This window comes from Geotrypetes seraphini, chromosome 18 (genome assembly GCF_902459505.1).
Source record: "Geotrypetes seraphini chromosome 18, aGeoSer1.1, whole genome shotgun sequence".
Lineage (NCBI taxonomy): Eukaryota > Metazoa > Chordata > Amphibia > Gymnophiona > Dermophiidae > Geotrypetes > Geotrypetes seraphini.
In genome coordinates, this window is record NC_047101.1 from 22134382 (window position 1) to 22151751 (window position 17370).

At 46.4% G+C, this 17370-nt stretch overlaps 1 protein-coding gene across 2 annotated transcripts in view; it reads left to right on the forward strand.

Annotated features, from left to right (window-relative positions):
- TNIP1 (TNFAIP3 interacting protein 1) overlaps positions 1-17370 on the forward strand; it is a 109780-nt gene that overhangs the window by 76306 nt on the left and 16104 nt on the right. For both annotated transcript variants that reach the window (XM_033927600.1, XM_033927602.1), the window contains exons 11-12: positions 1202-1333; positions 12756-12884. In XM_033927600.1, coding sequence (XP_033783491.1) covers positions 1202-1333; positions 12756-12884 — 261 coding nt within the window. The remainder of the gene's footprint in view (positions 1-1201; positions 1334-12755; positions 12885-17370) is intronic.

Below are 17370 nucleotides of genomic sequence, written 5' to 3' on the forward strand. Positions count from 1 at the left end.
AATATCCACCGGGTCTGTAACAGCTTCCAAGTGTAAACCGCGGCAGCGGCTGCTTTTCAAGTAGTTGGAGACGGACCCGATGACGTCAGGGGGTCCGTCTCAGCAAGTGCCTGTCGGCGATTCAAACAGTGGTGAAGAGCCACTGCTGCAGGAAGCAGGAACCACCGGACAGCCTCCTCCGAATATCCACCGGGTCTGTAACAGCTCCCGAGTGTAAACCGCGGCAGCGGCTGCTTTTCAAGTAGTTGGAGATGGACCCGATGACGTCAGGGGGTCCGTCTCAGCAAGTGCCTGTCGGCGATTCAAACAGTAGTGAAGAGCCGCTGCTGCAGGAAGCAGGAACCACCGGACAGCCTCCTCCGAATATCCACCGGGTCTGTAACAGCTCCCGAGTGTAAACCGCGGCAGCGGCTGCTTTTCAAGTAGTTGGAGATGGACCCGATGACGTCAGGGGGTCCGTCTCAGCAAGTGCCTGTCGGCGATTCAAACAGTGGTGAAGAGCCGCTGCTGCAGGAAGCAGTAACCACCGGACAGCCTCCTCCGAATATCCACCGGGTCTGTAACAACTCCCCATAGTTTAAGTGTTCTAATGTTAATGCTTTTAATCTATAGGCATTATGTATCTTCTAGAAATAGCTTTTCTTGTATTGTAAATTGGCTGGAACCTTTTACTGGTTTGGCAGTATACAAGAAATAAATTATTATTATTATTATTATTAACACTGTTACTCAGAGATCTTAAAGTCCTTCCTCGAGGGCCGCAATCCAGTCGGGTTTTCAGGATTTCCCCAGGAATGCATTGAAAGCAGTGCATGCACATAGATCTCATGCATATTCATTGGGGAAATCCTGAAAACCCGACTGGATTGCGGCCCTCAAGGAGGGACTTTGGGGACCCCTGCTGTTACTGATTTCTTCATGTTATTGCCTGGGATTGATCATGTATTTTTCTGTTTGCGTTGTAAAAATTTTATTTTTCTTGAAAATCAATCAAAACAAAGATTTAAAAAAATGAAATAGAAAGCATTTGGCAGGAGAAGCGACGCTTGACACAGTACCACCTTCCTTCTGTGGGGCTTGGGGGCCCAGTCTCATAGTATGAGGCCGAAGACTTGCACTGCTCAAGCCCTGAGACTGGCCCCGCATCAATAAGACGAGGGCGCAAAAGTTGACTGTAACGTGTCCTCTCGTGTTGTTATAGATAACCACGTTGCGCAAGAAGCTGGCGGACTCTCAGAAAGTGGTGGCTGAAATGGAAGTAGAACGAGAGCAGAAACAGAGAGATTATGACCGTAAACTTCTGCTAGCCAAGTCCAAGATTGAAGCTGAACAAGTAAGTAGGAGGGAGGGAATGGCAAAGGGTAACAAGATTTGGATTTGTTTCGCTTTTTTCTCATAGCTCAAGGAGAGTTACCGTATTTTCACATAGATAACGCGCACCCGTGTAAAACGCGCACACGGGTATAGCGCGCAAAAAACACATATTTATGTATATAAATTTTTATATACCGCGCACACCCGTATACCGCGCATGCTGCCTGACTCTCCTTTCGCCCGCCCCGACTCTCCTCTGGAGACCCCGACTCTGTTTTCGCCCGCCCCAACTCTCCTTTCCTCCTTGAAGTCCTGTCCCTACCCTGAAAGCCTGATGCCCTCCCCCCGACGTCCGATTCACCCCCCCCCCCCCGCAGGACCGCTCGCACCCCCACCCCGAAGGACCGCTTGCACGCACCCGCACCCCCACCCTGAAGGACCGCTCGCACCCCCACCCCGAAGGACCGCTCGCACCCCTACCCGAAGGACCGCTCGCACGCACCCACACCCCCACCCTGAAGGACCGCTCGCACCCCCACCCCGAAGGAGCGCTCGCACTCCCACCCGAAGGACCGCTTGCACCCCTACCCGAAGAACCGCTCGCACCCCCACAGCCTCACCCCACTCCCCCATGGAGAAGCAGTCTACCTTGTTTCCAGATGCCAGCGAGCCCAGCTGTTTTCTCTGCCGGCGGTCCCGCCCCTTCTCTGAGCCCTGCTGCGCTGCTTTTTCTTCCGGCGGTCCCACCCTTTCTCTGACATCAGAGAAAGGGCGGGACCGCCTGAAGAGGAAGCAGCGCAGCACAGGGCTCTGAGAAGGGGCAGGACCACCGGCAGAGGAAGCAGCTGGGCTGGCATCCGGAAACAAGGTAGACAGCTTCTCCATGGGGGAGGGGGGGAGGCTGTGGGGGTGCGAGCAGTCCTTCGGGTGGGGGTGCGAGCGGTCCTTCGGGGTGGGAGTGCGAGCGCTTCTTCCGGGTGATGAATCGGGCGTCGGGGGGGGGGGGGAAACTATGTAAAAAAATTTTTGTACAACGCGCTCACGCGTATAACGCGCAAGGGTATGCGCGGTTTGTAAAAACCACGTATAACGCGCGCGTTATATGCGAGAAAATACGGTACATAGCGGTATAATAAGTATTCATAAGACGCACCCACCTGTAGAGGAGGAGAAACCAAGAAAAAAATTTGGTTCAGAATTTTTTTTCTTCTTGGTTTTTCCTCCTCTACACGTAGGTACATTTGGTGATTTGGTGCTGGGAAGCCAGAAGCCGCCCGAAGCCGCTCAAAGCCCTCCCGGTACCTTTGTTAGTGGTGGTGGTCCAGCGCGGTCTCCTGGACGGCTGCCTTTGTCTTAAGAAGAGCGACACACAATGCAGGAGCGTGACCTTTGCGCTTCCTGCCTCGTCCCGCGCCCCTCTGTGATTGGCTGCGTTGTGCGTCGCTCTTTTAAGACAAATGCAGCCGTCCAGGAGACCGCGCTGGACCAACACCACTAAAAAAGGTACCGGGGGGGTACGCAGTGTATTTGGTCCATAAGATGCACCTTCTTTTCCACCCCCTTTTTGTGGGTGAAAAAAGTGCGTCGTATGGTCCAAAAAATACGGTAAGTCTCTCAGAATGGTAGATGATGCAGGATAAACACAAGTCCAAAAATCCATCAGTACTACAGTGATATGTCGAACAGCAAAGAAGAGAACTGCAGAGATGATGTACAAAAAAAACAAGCCTTTAATCCATAAGTAAACAGGTTGTATCCAAAGAATATGGTCCACATGAGGTTAAAAACCAGGACCCATGTGGACCATATTCTTTGGTTACAAACTTATTGATTAGACAGGCCTCCTCTTTTACTAAGGTGCACTAACCGATTAGCATACGCAAATTGATTTAGCACTAACGCATTCGTTATATTCTATGGAAGCATTAGCGTGCACTAAATCAGTTAGCGCACCTCAGTAAAAGGACCCGTTGTTTTTTTGTACATCATCTCTGCAGTTCTCTCAGATGATGCAGGAAAAACATTTTTTAAAATAAATATTCCTGTCCCTAGAGGGCTTCCAGTCTAAATTTGTCCCTGAGGCAACAGAGCTCAGAAGGAGCAGCAAGGGAATTTGAACTAGAGAATGACACGGGGACAAATTTTTCCCCATTCCCAGGGGAACTCATTTCTCCGTCCCTGCGAGTTTTGTCGCTGTCCCTGCCCCATTCCTAGAAGCTCCATCTTAATCTGCACAAGCCTCAAACACTTTAAAATGATAAGTGTTCGAGGCTTGTACAGTTAAGGCAGGAATGGGACAGGGACAGCGACAAAACTTGCGTGAACAGGACGGGGACATTGACTTCCTGCAAATTTGTCCCATGTCATTCTCTAATATGAACCCTGGCTTTCCTGATGACACCACTAGACTATTCTCCCACAGTAGTTAGCAAGGATTTGAACAAAAATAGAGATAGTGATTTTATGATAACACACTTCACGGCCCATCAATGTGCCTGATGGAAGAAGTACCTCCTGCACCCTGCTGTGGGAACAAAGGGTCAGCAGTCCATGACTTTTATCAGAAGAGTAAAGGCATGGGGTACACCTTGGTGGAACAGGAACTGGGATGGATTCCTGTGTATTTACTGATACAGAGAGGTGTATTTAACCTTTCTGCTGACCTTGGGCAACTGACTGAAAGAGCACCGAGAGGGACAAGCGGCAGAGGGGAGTCAACCAAAGCAGTTTCAGTGGCTCTAAAGGAAGGGTGAATCTCCACATCCTTTCACTCACTAGGAAATCTTTAGATTGGATTATGTCTGCATCTTGAATAGTTTTCAGGAGTTAAGCTTACATTAGCAGATCTAAACAAACTGACTAGCCAAAGCAAAGTTTCCAAGTTTATTTTAAAAACTAGTATTTTAGCCTGTTACATTAACGGGTGCTAGAGTAGATGTCTATTTTCTTTGTCTCTTTCTCCTTGGATGCTGTCTGTCTGTCATTCTTTCTGTCTGGGTCTCTCCCTGGCCTCCTGTCTATCTTTCTTTCTTTCTGTCTCTGTTTCCCTGGCCCCCTTTATTTCTCTGTTGTGCCATGCCTGCCTGTCTCTCAGTGGCCCCCTTCCTATGTCCATATTGTCCCATTCTATGTCCTTAGTGCCCTCAGTGCCTCCTATGTCCTTAGTACCCCAGTTCTTCCTTCCCATGTCCTTAGTACCCCTTCCTACGTCCTTAGTGCCCCCAGTGCCTCCTTCCCATGTCCTAAGTGCCCCCAGTGCCTCCGTCCTGTGGCCATAGTACCCCCAGTGCCTCCTTCCCATGTCCTTAGTGCCCCCAGTGCATCCGTCCTGTGTCCTTAGTGCCCCCAGTGTCTCCTTCCCATGTCCTTAGTGTCCCCAGTGCCTCTGTCCTGTGTCCTTAGTGCCCTCAGTGCCCCTTCTTATGTCCTTAGTGCCCCCCAGTGCCTCCTTCCTATGTCCCCCTCACTGCCTTCCAGACTTTGACCCAACCCCACCCCCGAAGCCAACCTTCCTGCCTGCCTCCCTCCCATCCCCCTGTGTAGTAGACCCAATGAGCAGCATCTTTAAATTTCTACCGCCCTTCCATTCTCCCTGTACAGTAGAACCCGGCATTTTTATTTCCCTCCCTCCCATCCCCCCTGTGCAGTAGAACCGATGATCAGCCTGTTTCCAACCGACCCCATTGACCCTCCCATCCGCCCCTCCCACAGCGATATGACCTCGGCGTTTCGTTTCTGGCTCCGGGTACAAATGTCGGCTGGGGGGGAGGGGGACCTGAGGATCGGCGCTGTCTCCAATCCGCCGCCGAGCCTGCAGCCGCCGACAGCCGCCACGGCCTTCAGCCGCTCCTGCAGCCGCCGCGGCCGACATCTGCCTCGGGGGATTCGCGCGTATGCGCACTCCTACCTACGGTGCCCTACAGCGCACGGAAAATGGGAGCACGCAGGTGGGAGTGCGCATGCGCGCTTAGGGCTTTATTATATTAGATAAGATGCGACACTTATAAAATTTCTAAGCGATTTACATAATATTAAAATCAGGGGTAAACCAACAACATAAAATAAGTGACATCAACAAGTTTGTCTGATCCTCCAAGCCCCTGACCCATTCTTAACACCCCTCCGCCCCTCACTTCCTGCTTCTCTCCCCCTTTCCTCCCCCCCTCTACATCCACCTCTATCTCCCTCTACTCCCCACTTTGTAACCATCCACTACTGTATACCGTCTTGAACTGAAATGGTATGACAGGATATAAATAAAGCTATTATTACTTATTTGAGGCACAGGAAGGGAGGGATAGAACTCCAAAATTATTATGAAACAGAAGAACATGAAAGGGCTGAGCACAATAGGGCAAGAGGTTAAAAACAGCCTGAATTTATTAATAATCTTCTTACCCCTTATAATCTTTCTAAGACTCTAAGATCGACAGCCAATAACCTTTTTTTTCTATTCCGTCACTGAAATATATAAAAACAATGAGGTCTACGATCTTCTCGGTTACCTCCCCTTCTCTCTGGAATAGTATCCCAAATTACTTACGCAAAGAATCAATTCTTAATAATTTTAAGACGAAGCTAAAGACTGTCCTTTTAAGGGCAATTATTTATAGCAGTCCCCCCTATTGTTTTTTCCCTAATTGTTCTCTTTTACTTTGACTATTGTAGTTCTTGCCTTTTTACCTTTTGTTCCTGTTTGTCTTTGTTTTTAAAAGTCTTCGTAAGTTATTGTTACTGTTTGATGATGCTTATATAGAAACATAGAAATTGACGGCAGATAAGGGCCACGGCCCATCCAGTCTGCCCACCCTAATGACCCTCCCCTGCCTTTACTTTGCAAATAGATCCCATGTGTCGATCCCATTTGGCCTTAAAATCAGGCACACTGCTGGCCTCAATCACTTGAAGTGGAAGATCATTCCAGCGATCAACCACCCTTTCGGTGAAAAAGAATTTCCTGGTGTCACTACGCAGTTTCCCGCCTCTGATTTTCCACGGATGCCCTCTTGTTGCCGTGGGACCCTTGAAAAAGAAGATATCCTCCTCTGCATCGATGCGGCCCGTGAGATACTTGAACGTCTCGATCATGTCTCCCCTCTCTCTGCGCTCCTCGAGCGAGTATAGCTGTAATTTGTCTAACCGTTCTTCGTACGGGAGATCCTTCAGTCCCGAGACCATCCGGGTGGCCATTCTCTGGACTGATTCCAGCCTCAGCACATCCTTACGGTAATACGGCCTCCAGAATTGCACACAGTATTCCAGGTGGGGTCTCACCATGGATCTATACAGAGGCATAATGACTTCAGGCTTACGGCTGACGAAGCCCCTGCGTATGCAACCTATGATTTATCTTGCCTTGGAAGAAGCTTGCTCCACTTGATTGACAGCCTTCATGTCCTCACTGACGATCACCCCTAAGTCCCGTTCTGCTACCGTTCTTGTTAGGATCTCTCCATTAAGGGTATAAGTCCTGCATGGATTTTGGGTACCCAACTTTTGGGTGCATAACTTTGCATTTTTTGGCATTGAAGCTGAGCTGCCATGTCTTAGACCAGTTCTCTAGTAAGAGTAGATCGTGCATCATATTGTCGGGCATTGAATTTTTATCTATTGTGCTTTTGCCCACTACATTGCTTAGTTTGGCGTCATCAGCAAATAATGTTATCTTACCTCGGAGCCCTTCTGCCAAATCCCTTTGTCAGCTTAAACTTGTATTTTAGCTAAAGTATGTTTTTATGATTTTGTACACCGCCTAGAAGGTTTATTGGGCGGTATAAGAAATTTTAAAGAAACTTGAAACTCACAATTGAATCAGTAATAAGGTCAAAGAGAGGCAGGAAAATTACATCTGGTAGGGAGTGAAAACCAAAAGAAGTCACCTTTAGGGTTTCCTGTATTATTTGTGAAGTGTCTGGTCATTTTAACTTCAAAGATCAAAGTTCGATGGCTACTCTGGTGGGTGAAGCAATGGTTTTGCTGCATAAATAGGCTAGCTGCCAACTGCTTTCCCTGTTTGAGGATTAAAGCATGCATGTTGAGTAGATGGTGGTGATGAGAACAGAGATTAAAAACTCCAGCCTATTTTTATATTACACATAGCTTTTGTCAGGAAAAGCGAGTGCAAGCATCTGCAGGGACTTTGGGGAGTTTTCAGAAGGAAAGTTTGCTTGTACTTTCACATTGAACATGAATAAAAAGTACCCATGGATCTTGCAACATGTGGACTAATACTTAAACCGACATCTGAATGTCTTATTCCTGGAAGTTTCTGATTTTCCCCTGTAGAATCCTGCTCCTGAAAAATATTCCCCCTAGGGTGGTGGTTTCTTTTTCATGTTCTGTCTTGGGATTTTTTTTCTCTCTCTGTTTAGACGGGGGAGAGACTGAACCAAGTATTGTAGGGTAAGCAGAACATAAGAAAAGGCAAGCTGAGTCTCACACCAATTTCCATCAAGCCCATCATTTTGTCTGGGTCAACAGTCACAAGAACCCCAGTAGATCCAAAAAGATAGACGTGTTCCCCGAAGTTCATTTCCAGGGATGAGCAGTGGCTGGCTGATATTTTTTTTAAGGGCATTTTCCTCCAAGAATGTTTCCAAACCGCCGATAGATTCCGTTCAAACGTAAGGAAGTTCTTCACCCAGAGAGTGGTAGAAAACTGGAACGCTCTTCATAGGGTCTGTCATAGGGGAAAACACCCTCCAGGGATTCGAGACAAAGTGAGACAAGTTCCTGCTGAACAAGAACGTGCGCTGGTAGGGCTGGTCTCAGTTAGGGCGCGGGTCTTTGACCAGAGGGCCGCCGCGTGAGCGGACTGCTGAGCACGATGGACCACGGGTCTGACCCAGCAGCGGCAATTCTTATGTTCTTATTAAATCACCTTGAACATAACATAACATAAAACTCACTTCTATACCGCAAATACCGCTAAGTTCTATGCGGTTCATAAAAGATTATGAGTACAAAAGATGAGAAGAAAGGCAAAGTATGCCTAATTTTCAAAGTATTCAGTGACAAGATACTTTTTTAAGATACATCGAAATTGTGGTTAAAAATCGATCGACATCATTAAGAAAGTCAAATCCTTATCCCATAGGACAGCAGACGTTGAAATCTTTTAAATTTACAGCCCTTGGCAGATGGAAAAGAGACTAGTGCGTGTGATTTCCTGGAATGTTTGGAATTATTGAACGTAAATGATTCTAAGCGATATTCTGGAATTAAGCCTGCCAATACCTTAAAACAGAGACAACCAAACTTGAACTTAATCCGCCAATGTAATTGATGATAGTAAGGTGTAATAAGAACATAAGAATTGCCGCTGCTGGGTCAGACCCGTGGTCCATCATGCCCAGCAGTCCGCTCACGCAGCAGCCCTTTGGTCAAAGACCAGTGCCCTAACTGAGACTAGCCCTACCTGCATACATTCTGGTTCAGCAGGAACCTATCTAACTTTGTCTTGAATCCCTGGAGGGTGTTTTCCCCTATAACAGCCTCCGGAAGAGCGTTCCAGCTTTCCACCACTCTCTGGGTGAAGAAGAACTTCCTTATGTTTGTACGAAATCTATCCCCTTCAAACTTTAGAGAGTGCTATCTCATTTTCCCTACCTTGGAGAGTGTGAACAACCTATCCTTATCTACTAAGTCTATCCCCTTCAGTACCTTGAATGTTTCATAAGAACATAAGCAATGCCTCTCCTGGGTCAGACCTGAGGTCCATCATGCCCAGAAGTCCGCTCACGCGGCGGCCCAACAGGTCCAGGACCTGTGCACTAATCCTCTATTTATACCCTTCTATCCCCTTTTCCAGCAGGAAATTGTCCAATCCTTTCTTAAACCCCAGTACTGTACTCTGCCCTATTACGCCCTCTGGAAGCGCATTCCAGTTGTCCACCACTCGTTGGGTAAAGAAGAACTTCCTAGCATTCGTTTTGAATCTGTCCCCCTTTCAACTTTTCCGAGTGCCCTCTTGTTCTTTTATTTTTAGAAAGTTTGAAGAATCTGTCCCTCTCTACTCTCTCTATGCCCTTCATGATCTTATAAGTCTCTATCATATCCCCTCTAAGTCTCCTCTTCTCCAGGGAAAAGAGACCCAGTTTCTCCAATCTCTCAGCGTATGAAAGGTTTTCCATCCCTTTTATCAGACGTGTCGCTCTCCTCTGAACCCTCTCGAGTAATGCCATATCCTTCTTAAGGTACGGCGACCAATATTGGACGCAGTATTCCAGATGCGGGCGCACCATTGCCCGATACAACGGCAGGATAACTTCTTTTGTCCTGGTTGTAATACCCTTCTTGATTATACCTAGCATTCTATTTGCTTTCTTAGCAGCCGCTGCGCACTGTGCCGTCGGCTTCATTGTCATGTCCACCATTACCCCCAAGTCCCTTTCTTGGGTACTCTCATTCAATAACATCCCTCCCATCGTATAGTTGTACCTTGGGTTTCTGCTTCCCACATGCAATACTTTACATTTCTCAATGTTGAACTTCATCTGCCATCTCGCCGCCCATTCCCCCAGTTTGTTCAAGTCCCTTTGCAATTCTTCGCATTCCTCTTTAGTTCCAGCTCCACTAAATATTTTTGTATCGTCCGCAAATTTTATTATCTCACACTTCGTCCCTGTTTCTAGATCATTTATGAATATATTAAATAGCAGCGGCCCGAGCACCGAGCCCTGCGGAACACCACTCGTGACCCTCATCCAGTCCGAGTAGTGGCCCTTCACTCCTACCCTCTGTTTCCTACCTGCCAACCAGTTTCTGATCCATCTATGTACGTCTCCATCCACCCCATGATTCTTCAGTTTCCGGAGTAGACGTTCGTGAGTCACCTTGTCAAAGGCTTTTTGGAAATCAAGGTATATGATGTCTATGGGGTCTTCCCTGTCCATCCTTTTGTTAATTCCTTCGAAGAAGTGCAATAAGTTAGTTAGGCATGATCTCCCCCTGCAGAAACCATGTTGGCTTGTTTTCAGAAGTTCGTTTCTATCCAAATGTTCATCGATGTTTTCTTTTATCAGTGCTTCTGCCATTTTCCCCGGAACCGAGGTCAGACTCGATCATGTCCCCTCTCAATCTCCTCTGTTCGAGGGAGAAGAGGCCCAGTTTCTCTAATCTTTTGCAGCTCCTCCAACCCCTTAACCATCTTAGTCGCTCTTTTCTGGACCCTTTCGAGTAATACTGTGCCCTTCTTCATGTATGGCGACCAGTGCTGTACGCAGTACTCCAGGCCCGGTACAGCAGCATGTCAGTAGGTTCCGCAGTTTAATTATGCACTGCATGAAAAAAGAATCTGTTTACAGTTCCATTTCAATCTATTGGTTATTAGTTCTTTTGTTTTTGCATTTAAAGTTTTAAACCGTTCCACTCCTATATGTGATTTCATAAACTTCTATCGGATTCCCTTTCGGTCGTCTTTTCTTCAAGCAGAGGAGTCCTACCTGTTTAGTCTTTCTTCATCTTCTTTATCATTTGTTGCCTTTCTCTGACTATTTTCCAATTCCACTTTATTCAGTTTTGAGATGAGGTGACCAGCAATGTTCACTTTGAGTGGGAGTGCTTCAACATTGTGTTTTTAATTGCTAGGGATAGGCTGGTTCCCTGGAGTCTGGCAGAGCTTGCCTGTTTCCACACTATTGTTCACCCTCTCCAAGGTGGGGAGAACGAGAGGGCACTCTCTAAAGTTAAAAGGGGATAGATTCCGTACAAACGTAAGGAAGTTCTTCTTCACCCAGAGAGTGGTAGAAATCTGGAACGCTTTTCCGGAGGCTGTTATAGGGGAAAACACCCTCCAGGGATTCAAGATAAGGCTAGCTAAGTTTCTGCTGAACCAGAATGTGCACAGGTGAGGCTGGTCTCGGTTAGAGCACTGGTCTTTGACCTGGGGGCCGCCGCGTGAACGGACTGTTGGGCGCGATGGACTACTGGTCTGACCCAGCAGTGGCAATTCTTATGTTCTTATGATAGTGAAGCAGCCCAAATCTGGGCATTGTGATAGGAGGTCTAATTCTAGGGGGACGGGACTTGATCTACCACCTTTTCATGGTTACAATGAAAGTGGTTTACATAGGTATTTATTTATTTATTTGATTGTGTGTGTGTGTATCTATACAGGTACTTATTTTGCACCTGGGACAGTGGAGGGTTAAGTGACTTGCCCAGACTCGCAAGGAGAATCAAACCTAACCATTAGGTTCATCCACTCTAGGTACTCTGATTTTGGCCACCTGGATTTCGGAGAATTTTCTGCCAGGCATTTGGCTGCCTAGGTTTGGTGGGAGAAACTTGCTGGAACCAAGGTGGCCAAAATTGGCTGCCGTTTCCTCTGGTTTGCCTGCTAAAGAAGTCAGGAGAGAGGTGTGCTCACTGAGAGAGGGCATGTGCAAACAGTGACCTTGAATCTGAGTCATAGTAACATAGTAGATGATGGCAGATAAAGACCCGAATGGCCCATCCAGTCTGCCCAACCTAATTCAATTTAAATTTTTTCTTCTTAGCTATTTCTGGCCAAGAATCCAAAGCTCTACCCGGTACTGTGCTTGGGTTCCAACTGCCAAAATCTCCGTCAAAATTCACTCCAGCCCATCTACACCCTCTCAGCCATTTAAGCCTTCCACAGCCCATCCTCCCTCAAACAGCCATATACAGACACAGACCGTGCAAATCTGCCCAGTACTGGCCTTAGTTCAATATTTACTATTATTTTCTGATTCTAGATCCTGTGTTTTCATCCCATGCTTCTTTGAACTCTGTCACCGTTTTCCTCTCCGCCACCTCTCTCGGGAGCGCATTCCAGGCATCCACCACCCTCTCCGTAAAATAGAATTTCCTAACATTGCCCCTGAATCTACCACCCCTCAACCTCAAATTATGTCCTCTGGTTTTTACCATTTTCCTTTCTCTGGAAAAGATTTTGTTCTACGTTAATACCCTTCAAGTATTTGAACGTCTAAATCATATCTCCCCTGTCCTCCTTTCCTCTAGGGTATACAAATTCAGGGCTTCCAGTCTCTTCTCATACATCTTCTGGCGCAAGCCTCCTATCATTTTTGTTGCCCTCCTCTGGACCGCTTCAAGTCTTCTTATGTCCTTCGCCAGATACGGTCTTCAAAACTAAGCACAATACTCCAAAGTGGGGCCTCACCAATGATCTGTACAGGGGCATCAACACCTTCTTCTTTCTACTGGCTACGCTTTTCTTTATACAGCCCAGCATCCTTCTGGCAGCAGCCACCGCCTTGTCACACTGTTTTTTCACCTTTAGATCTTCAGATACTATCACCCCAAGGTCCCTCTCCCCGTCCATGCATATCAGCTTCTCACCTCCCAGCATATACGGTTCCTTCAGATTATTAATCCCCAAATGCATTACTCTGCATTTCTTTGCATTGAATTTTAGTTGCCAGGCATTAGACCAATCCTCTCTTTCAACCCTACAGGAAGAAAAAGAAAACTTGGCAGCTGAGGTGAATGAATTGAAGGAAAAGAATAAGACCCTACAGGACCAGCTGACTCCTGTCAGCCGACAGCGGGAGTACCAGGAGAAGGAGATCCACAGGCTAAACAAGGTAAGGTTCTATGATCAGGACCATCTTGGGATTGAACAGCATTCTGGGAAGCCAGGAGGATGGGTGTCTTCTCTAGCTGAGGGAGGAGGGGTTTGACTTCAGAACACAGCAGGCTAGCTGTTGTCCTCCAGAGACATACAAGTATGGTCAGGCATTACACACAGACAGTTACTCTACCACTGGCATAATGGGGTTGGCATAGAGCACAAACATATTTTCATCCATCTCACCTTAATTCAGGGGTTGGCAACCTTTTTACAGCAAAGAGCCAATTTATCAAAAATACTTAACCCAAGATTTACAAAGAGCCGCAAGATGTAGCTTCTCTCCACTCCAACCCCTCACAGGTCTCTACACTTCTCATCGCTCTTTCTCCCCCCTTCCCCTGCTCCTCCTCCCAACCCATAGCCAAGGTTCTCTCCCCTTTCCAGGACCCGACCCTTTAATCTCCCTCCCAACCCTATGATTCCCTCCCCTCCCCAGGCCTATTGAGGTACCTGGTGATCCAGCGGGGTCTTTGTGGCAGGAGCGTGGCCCTTTTGCTTCTGCCTCCTCGCAGCTGCCTTCTAAAATGGCTTCCACGACCTCTTTCGGCAGCTTGCGGTACTACAGGAAATGCCGCGAGCAGCTGTGAGAGGTTGCAGCAGCTATTTTAGAAAGCAGCCACAAGGAGGCAGGAGCAAGAGGGCCATGCTCCTGCTGCAAAGACCCCGCTGGATCACCAGGTACCTCAGTAGAGCTGCCACAAAGACCCCGCTGGATCACCAGGTACCTCAATAGAGCTGCCACAAAGACCCCTGCTGGACCACCAGGAACCTTGGTAGGCCCGGGGGGAGGAGGGGAGGATCTTCGGGTTGGGATGGAGATTAAAGGGTTGGGGCCTGGAGAGCTGCAGCCACATGTAAGAAGAGCCGCTTGTGGCTCGCAAGCTGCAGGTTAGCGATCCCTGCCCTAGGCTAATACAAATGCGTGGACTTCCTTATGCCCAATGCAATTTAGGGGAGGCTTTTCAAAACCTAAACAAAGTGCCGTCTGGACCCCCGGACATGTCCAGGGAAATCTGGACAACTGGTAACCCTAGAGCAGGGGTAGGCAATTCCGGTCCTCGAGAGCCGGAGCCAGGTCAGGTTTTCAGGATATCCACAATAAATATGCATGAGATAGATTTGCATCTCAAGGAGAGGCAGTGCATGCAAATCCTTCCCATACATATTCATTGTGGATATCCTGAAAACCTGACCTGGCTCCGGCTCTCAAGGACCGGAATTGCCTACCCCTGCCCTAGACCAATGGTCTATCTAGCCCAGGGGTGTCAAAGTCCCTCCTCTGGGGCCGCAATCCAGTCGAGTTTTCAGGATGCATGAGATCTATTAGCATACAATGAAAGCAGTGCATGCAAATAGATCTCATGCATATTCATTGGGGAAATCCTGAAAACCCGACTGGATTGCGGCCCTCAAAAAGGGACTTTGAGATCCCTGTACAGCAATAGTCAAGGGTTTAGGTCAGACATGGGCAACTCCGGTCCTCGAGGGCCGGAATCCAGTCGGGTTTTCAGGATTTCCCTAATGAATATGCATGAATCTATTAGCATACAATGAAAGCAGTGCATGCAAATAGATCTCATGCATATTCATTGGGGAAATCCTGAAAACCCGACTGGATTGCGGCCCTCGAGGAGGGACTTTGACATCCCTGATCTAGCCCATTATCCTGTTTCCAACATAAGAATGGCCAAACTGGGTCATGCTAAAATATGTCACTCATTAGAGTGACAGGAGCTATACAAGGTGTGTGCATGTCTTGAGTATGTGTGATTCTCTCTCTATAGGGGTTCTTTAACTAAAGAGCACTAATGATTAGCTTGCTCTAAAAGCCATATAGCCCATTATATTCCTATGGCTGATTCTATAAATGGCGCCTAAATCGGCCAGCGCATAGAAAAATGGTGACAGCCATGTGTCAATCACAGTTAGGCAGAATTGCAGTTAGCGACACCTTTGTAAAAACTTGGGCGTCTGAAATCTAGGCGAGGGTTTTAAAGGCCTACATTTCAGGCACCTATAGGTTTTTAGAGAATTGCGCTTAGTGACACCTAAGTCATGCTCCGCCCACAGAAACATCCATGTAGCAGATAGGCGCCGCTAAGCACCGTGCGATAAGCGCATATCTTTTATAGAAGCGGATAGGCACCTATTGCTCAATTAAAATGTTTTTTCCGCCAATTATTGAGGCTATTAAGGGTATTTTGCCAATTAAGTTAGGCACTATAGGCACCTTTTATAGAATCAGCCCCCTCAATGCACACTAATTTTGTTAGTGCACCTTAGTGAAAGGACTCTCCCCCCCCCCATGTGTTTGTATGTTTTTGTGCATATGTGTAAGGACAGATTGACAGACAGATGGAACCTTCCTAGTAGCTTAAAAATTATATGAAACCCTATAAGAAGCCATTGTAAATCAGCCAGAATTGGGGGAACTTGTTTCCGTTTCTGGTCATCCATACAGCCATTGCTGGTGTAAGTTTGGCTACACTTTGCATAACAAACTGATTCTTAACACCGAAGCCATTTAGTGGCGTAAAAGGACTTTCTGAAAGTTGCCCATCCATCTTTAGTAAAAGTATGTGTGCTGTGAAGGAATTTTCCAAGGGTGGCCTAGAACCAGTAGGGTAACAATCACTGGTTTACATTTTCAAGACTATAAGTGATATTTGGAGGGTAAGATTACCCACAGAAAAAGCAGGCACAAATCTGTGAGGGTACTTTTCCCCTAGATTAGTGGTCTCAAACTCGCGGCCCGGGGGCCCCATGCGGCCCGCCAGGAACTATTTTGAAGCCCTCGGTATGTTTATCATAATCACAAAAATAAAATAAAACAGTTTCTTGATCATATGTCTCTTTAGCTATAAATGACAATATTATTATTAAGACTTAGCCAAAAGGAAAGATTTATAAACTATAAAGAGTTTTACCTCATGCAAAATTGTCATTTCTTTAATAAGACATTAACTTTTTTTTTCTGAGGCCCTCCGAGTACCTACAAATCCATAATGTGGCCCTGCAAAGGGTTTGAGTTTGAGACCACTGCCCTAGATGGTTTTAAAAGAGAGATTTGTGCAAAATTCCATGGATAATACTCGGGGGTAATACTCGTAGTACCTAGAGGTAGATCTGTGAAAATTATTCCCATGATGCTGTGGGTAAAATTAGGATAAAAATGCTTCCATCCTTCCCCTCTATGATCTTGAAAGCTGACGTTTCTCATCATATTCAGATAATCCTCCTTTTTTATTTTTTTTTACCAACAAATGCTCGCACCACTTGCAGAGAATCCAAGCTTGAACTGTTAACCAGTTTTCATGCCAGGATCAAGCTTTGACATACACTAGATTTGAATATAGTTTGATGAGCTAATTTACTGCAGTTAAATTCATCTGACGGAACACAGATTTCCCTGTGAGCTGAATTTGCTGGTATGCAAATCTGCATTTGGAGTTAGTTTTTCGTCGTATTCATTCTTTTAGTGGTAGTATCACAATGAAACAGTATTAAAATGTGTAGTTACTCAGTTTCATTTGAGAATAAAGGAGGTGAAGGGCAGTCTGAACCCAGGAAGGGTCAATGGCCGAAATGGATTTGAACTTAAGTCAGAAATACCATTTAGCTTTGTGCCACACTCTCTCTTCCCTCTCATTGCTTCCCGTACAAGTTTAATTTCATGTAATTTTTTTGATTACATATGACGAGTCAGCTGTTTGCACAGGCCAGAACTGAATGCACTGTACTGCAGGCAGGGTTATGTATCTTGGGGGACGCTTGGCCACATATGCTGTTTGGCAGGCAAGAGATGAATGACCCTTAAAACTGACTGAGCACTGGGTACACTCTGGTTCAATCCTTGACGTACCGAGGACGAAAAACATGTTGTGCCTGAATGCATCTGGCTACCTGTCGGACCCAGTCCATGCCAGGAATACTGTTCAGACTCTTCGTTCACATGTTCTCTCAGGGTTTCTGCACACAGGTTATTGCAAATCATATTTCTTAGATTAGGACAGATTTCTAGAAGCATGATCTTGCTCTCTTCAGGGCCCTTTTACTAAAGTTTATGCATGCTAATGGACATTAGCACGGACTAAGGCCCAGATACTATAAAAAGACACCTTATCATATGATATAATATTGTTTGGAATGATATTATTACCCAAGAAACCAATTAATGCAAATCAGAATAAATTGCTCCTCATCATGACAGGAGTAGCCATGCAGCTGATAATGAAAAACTGGAAAAGTTGGGATAACTTAAATTATAATTTCTGGTGGGAGTCCTTATGTCAGATTTATAAGTTTGAAAATATTAATTCTATACAGAGGGGACACCATAGCAAATTCAAGGAAATTTGGGGCCCGTTAACAAAATATTGTAACTTATGATGTCAAACGATAAAAACTTTATGACAACCTAATAGCCTCCAAAGCAGCTA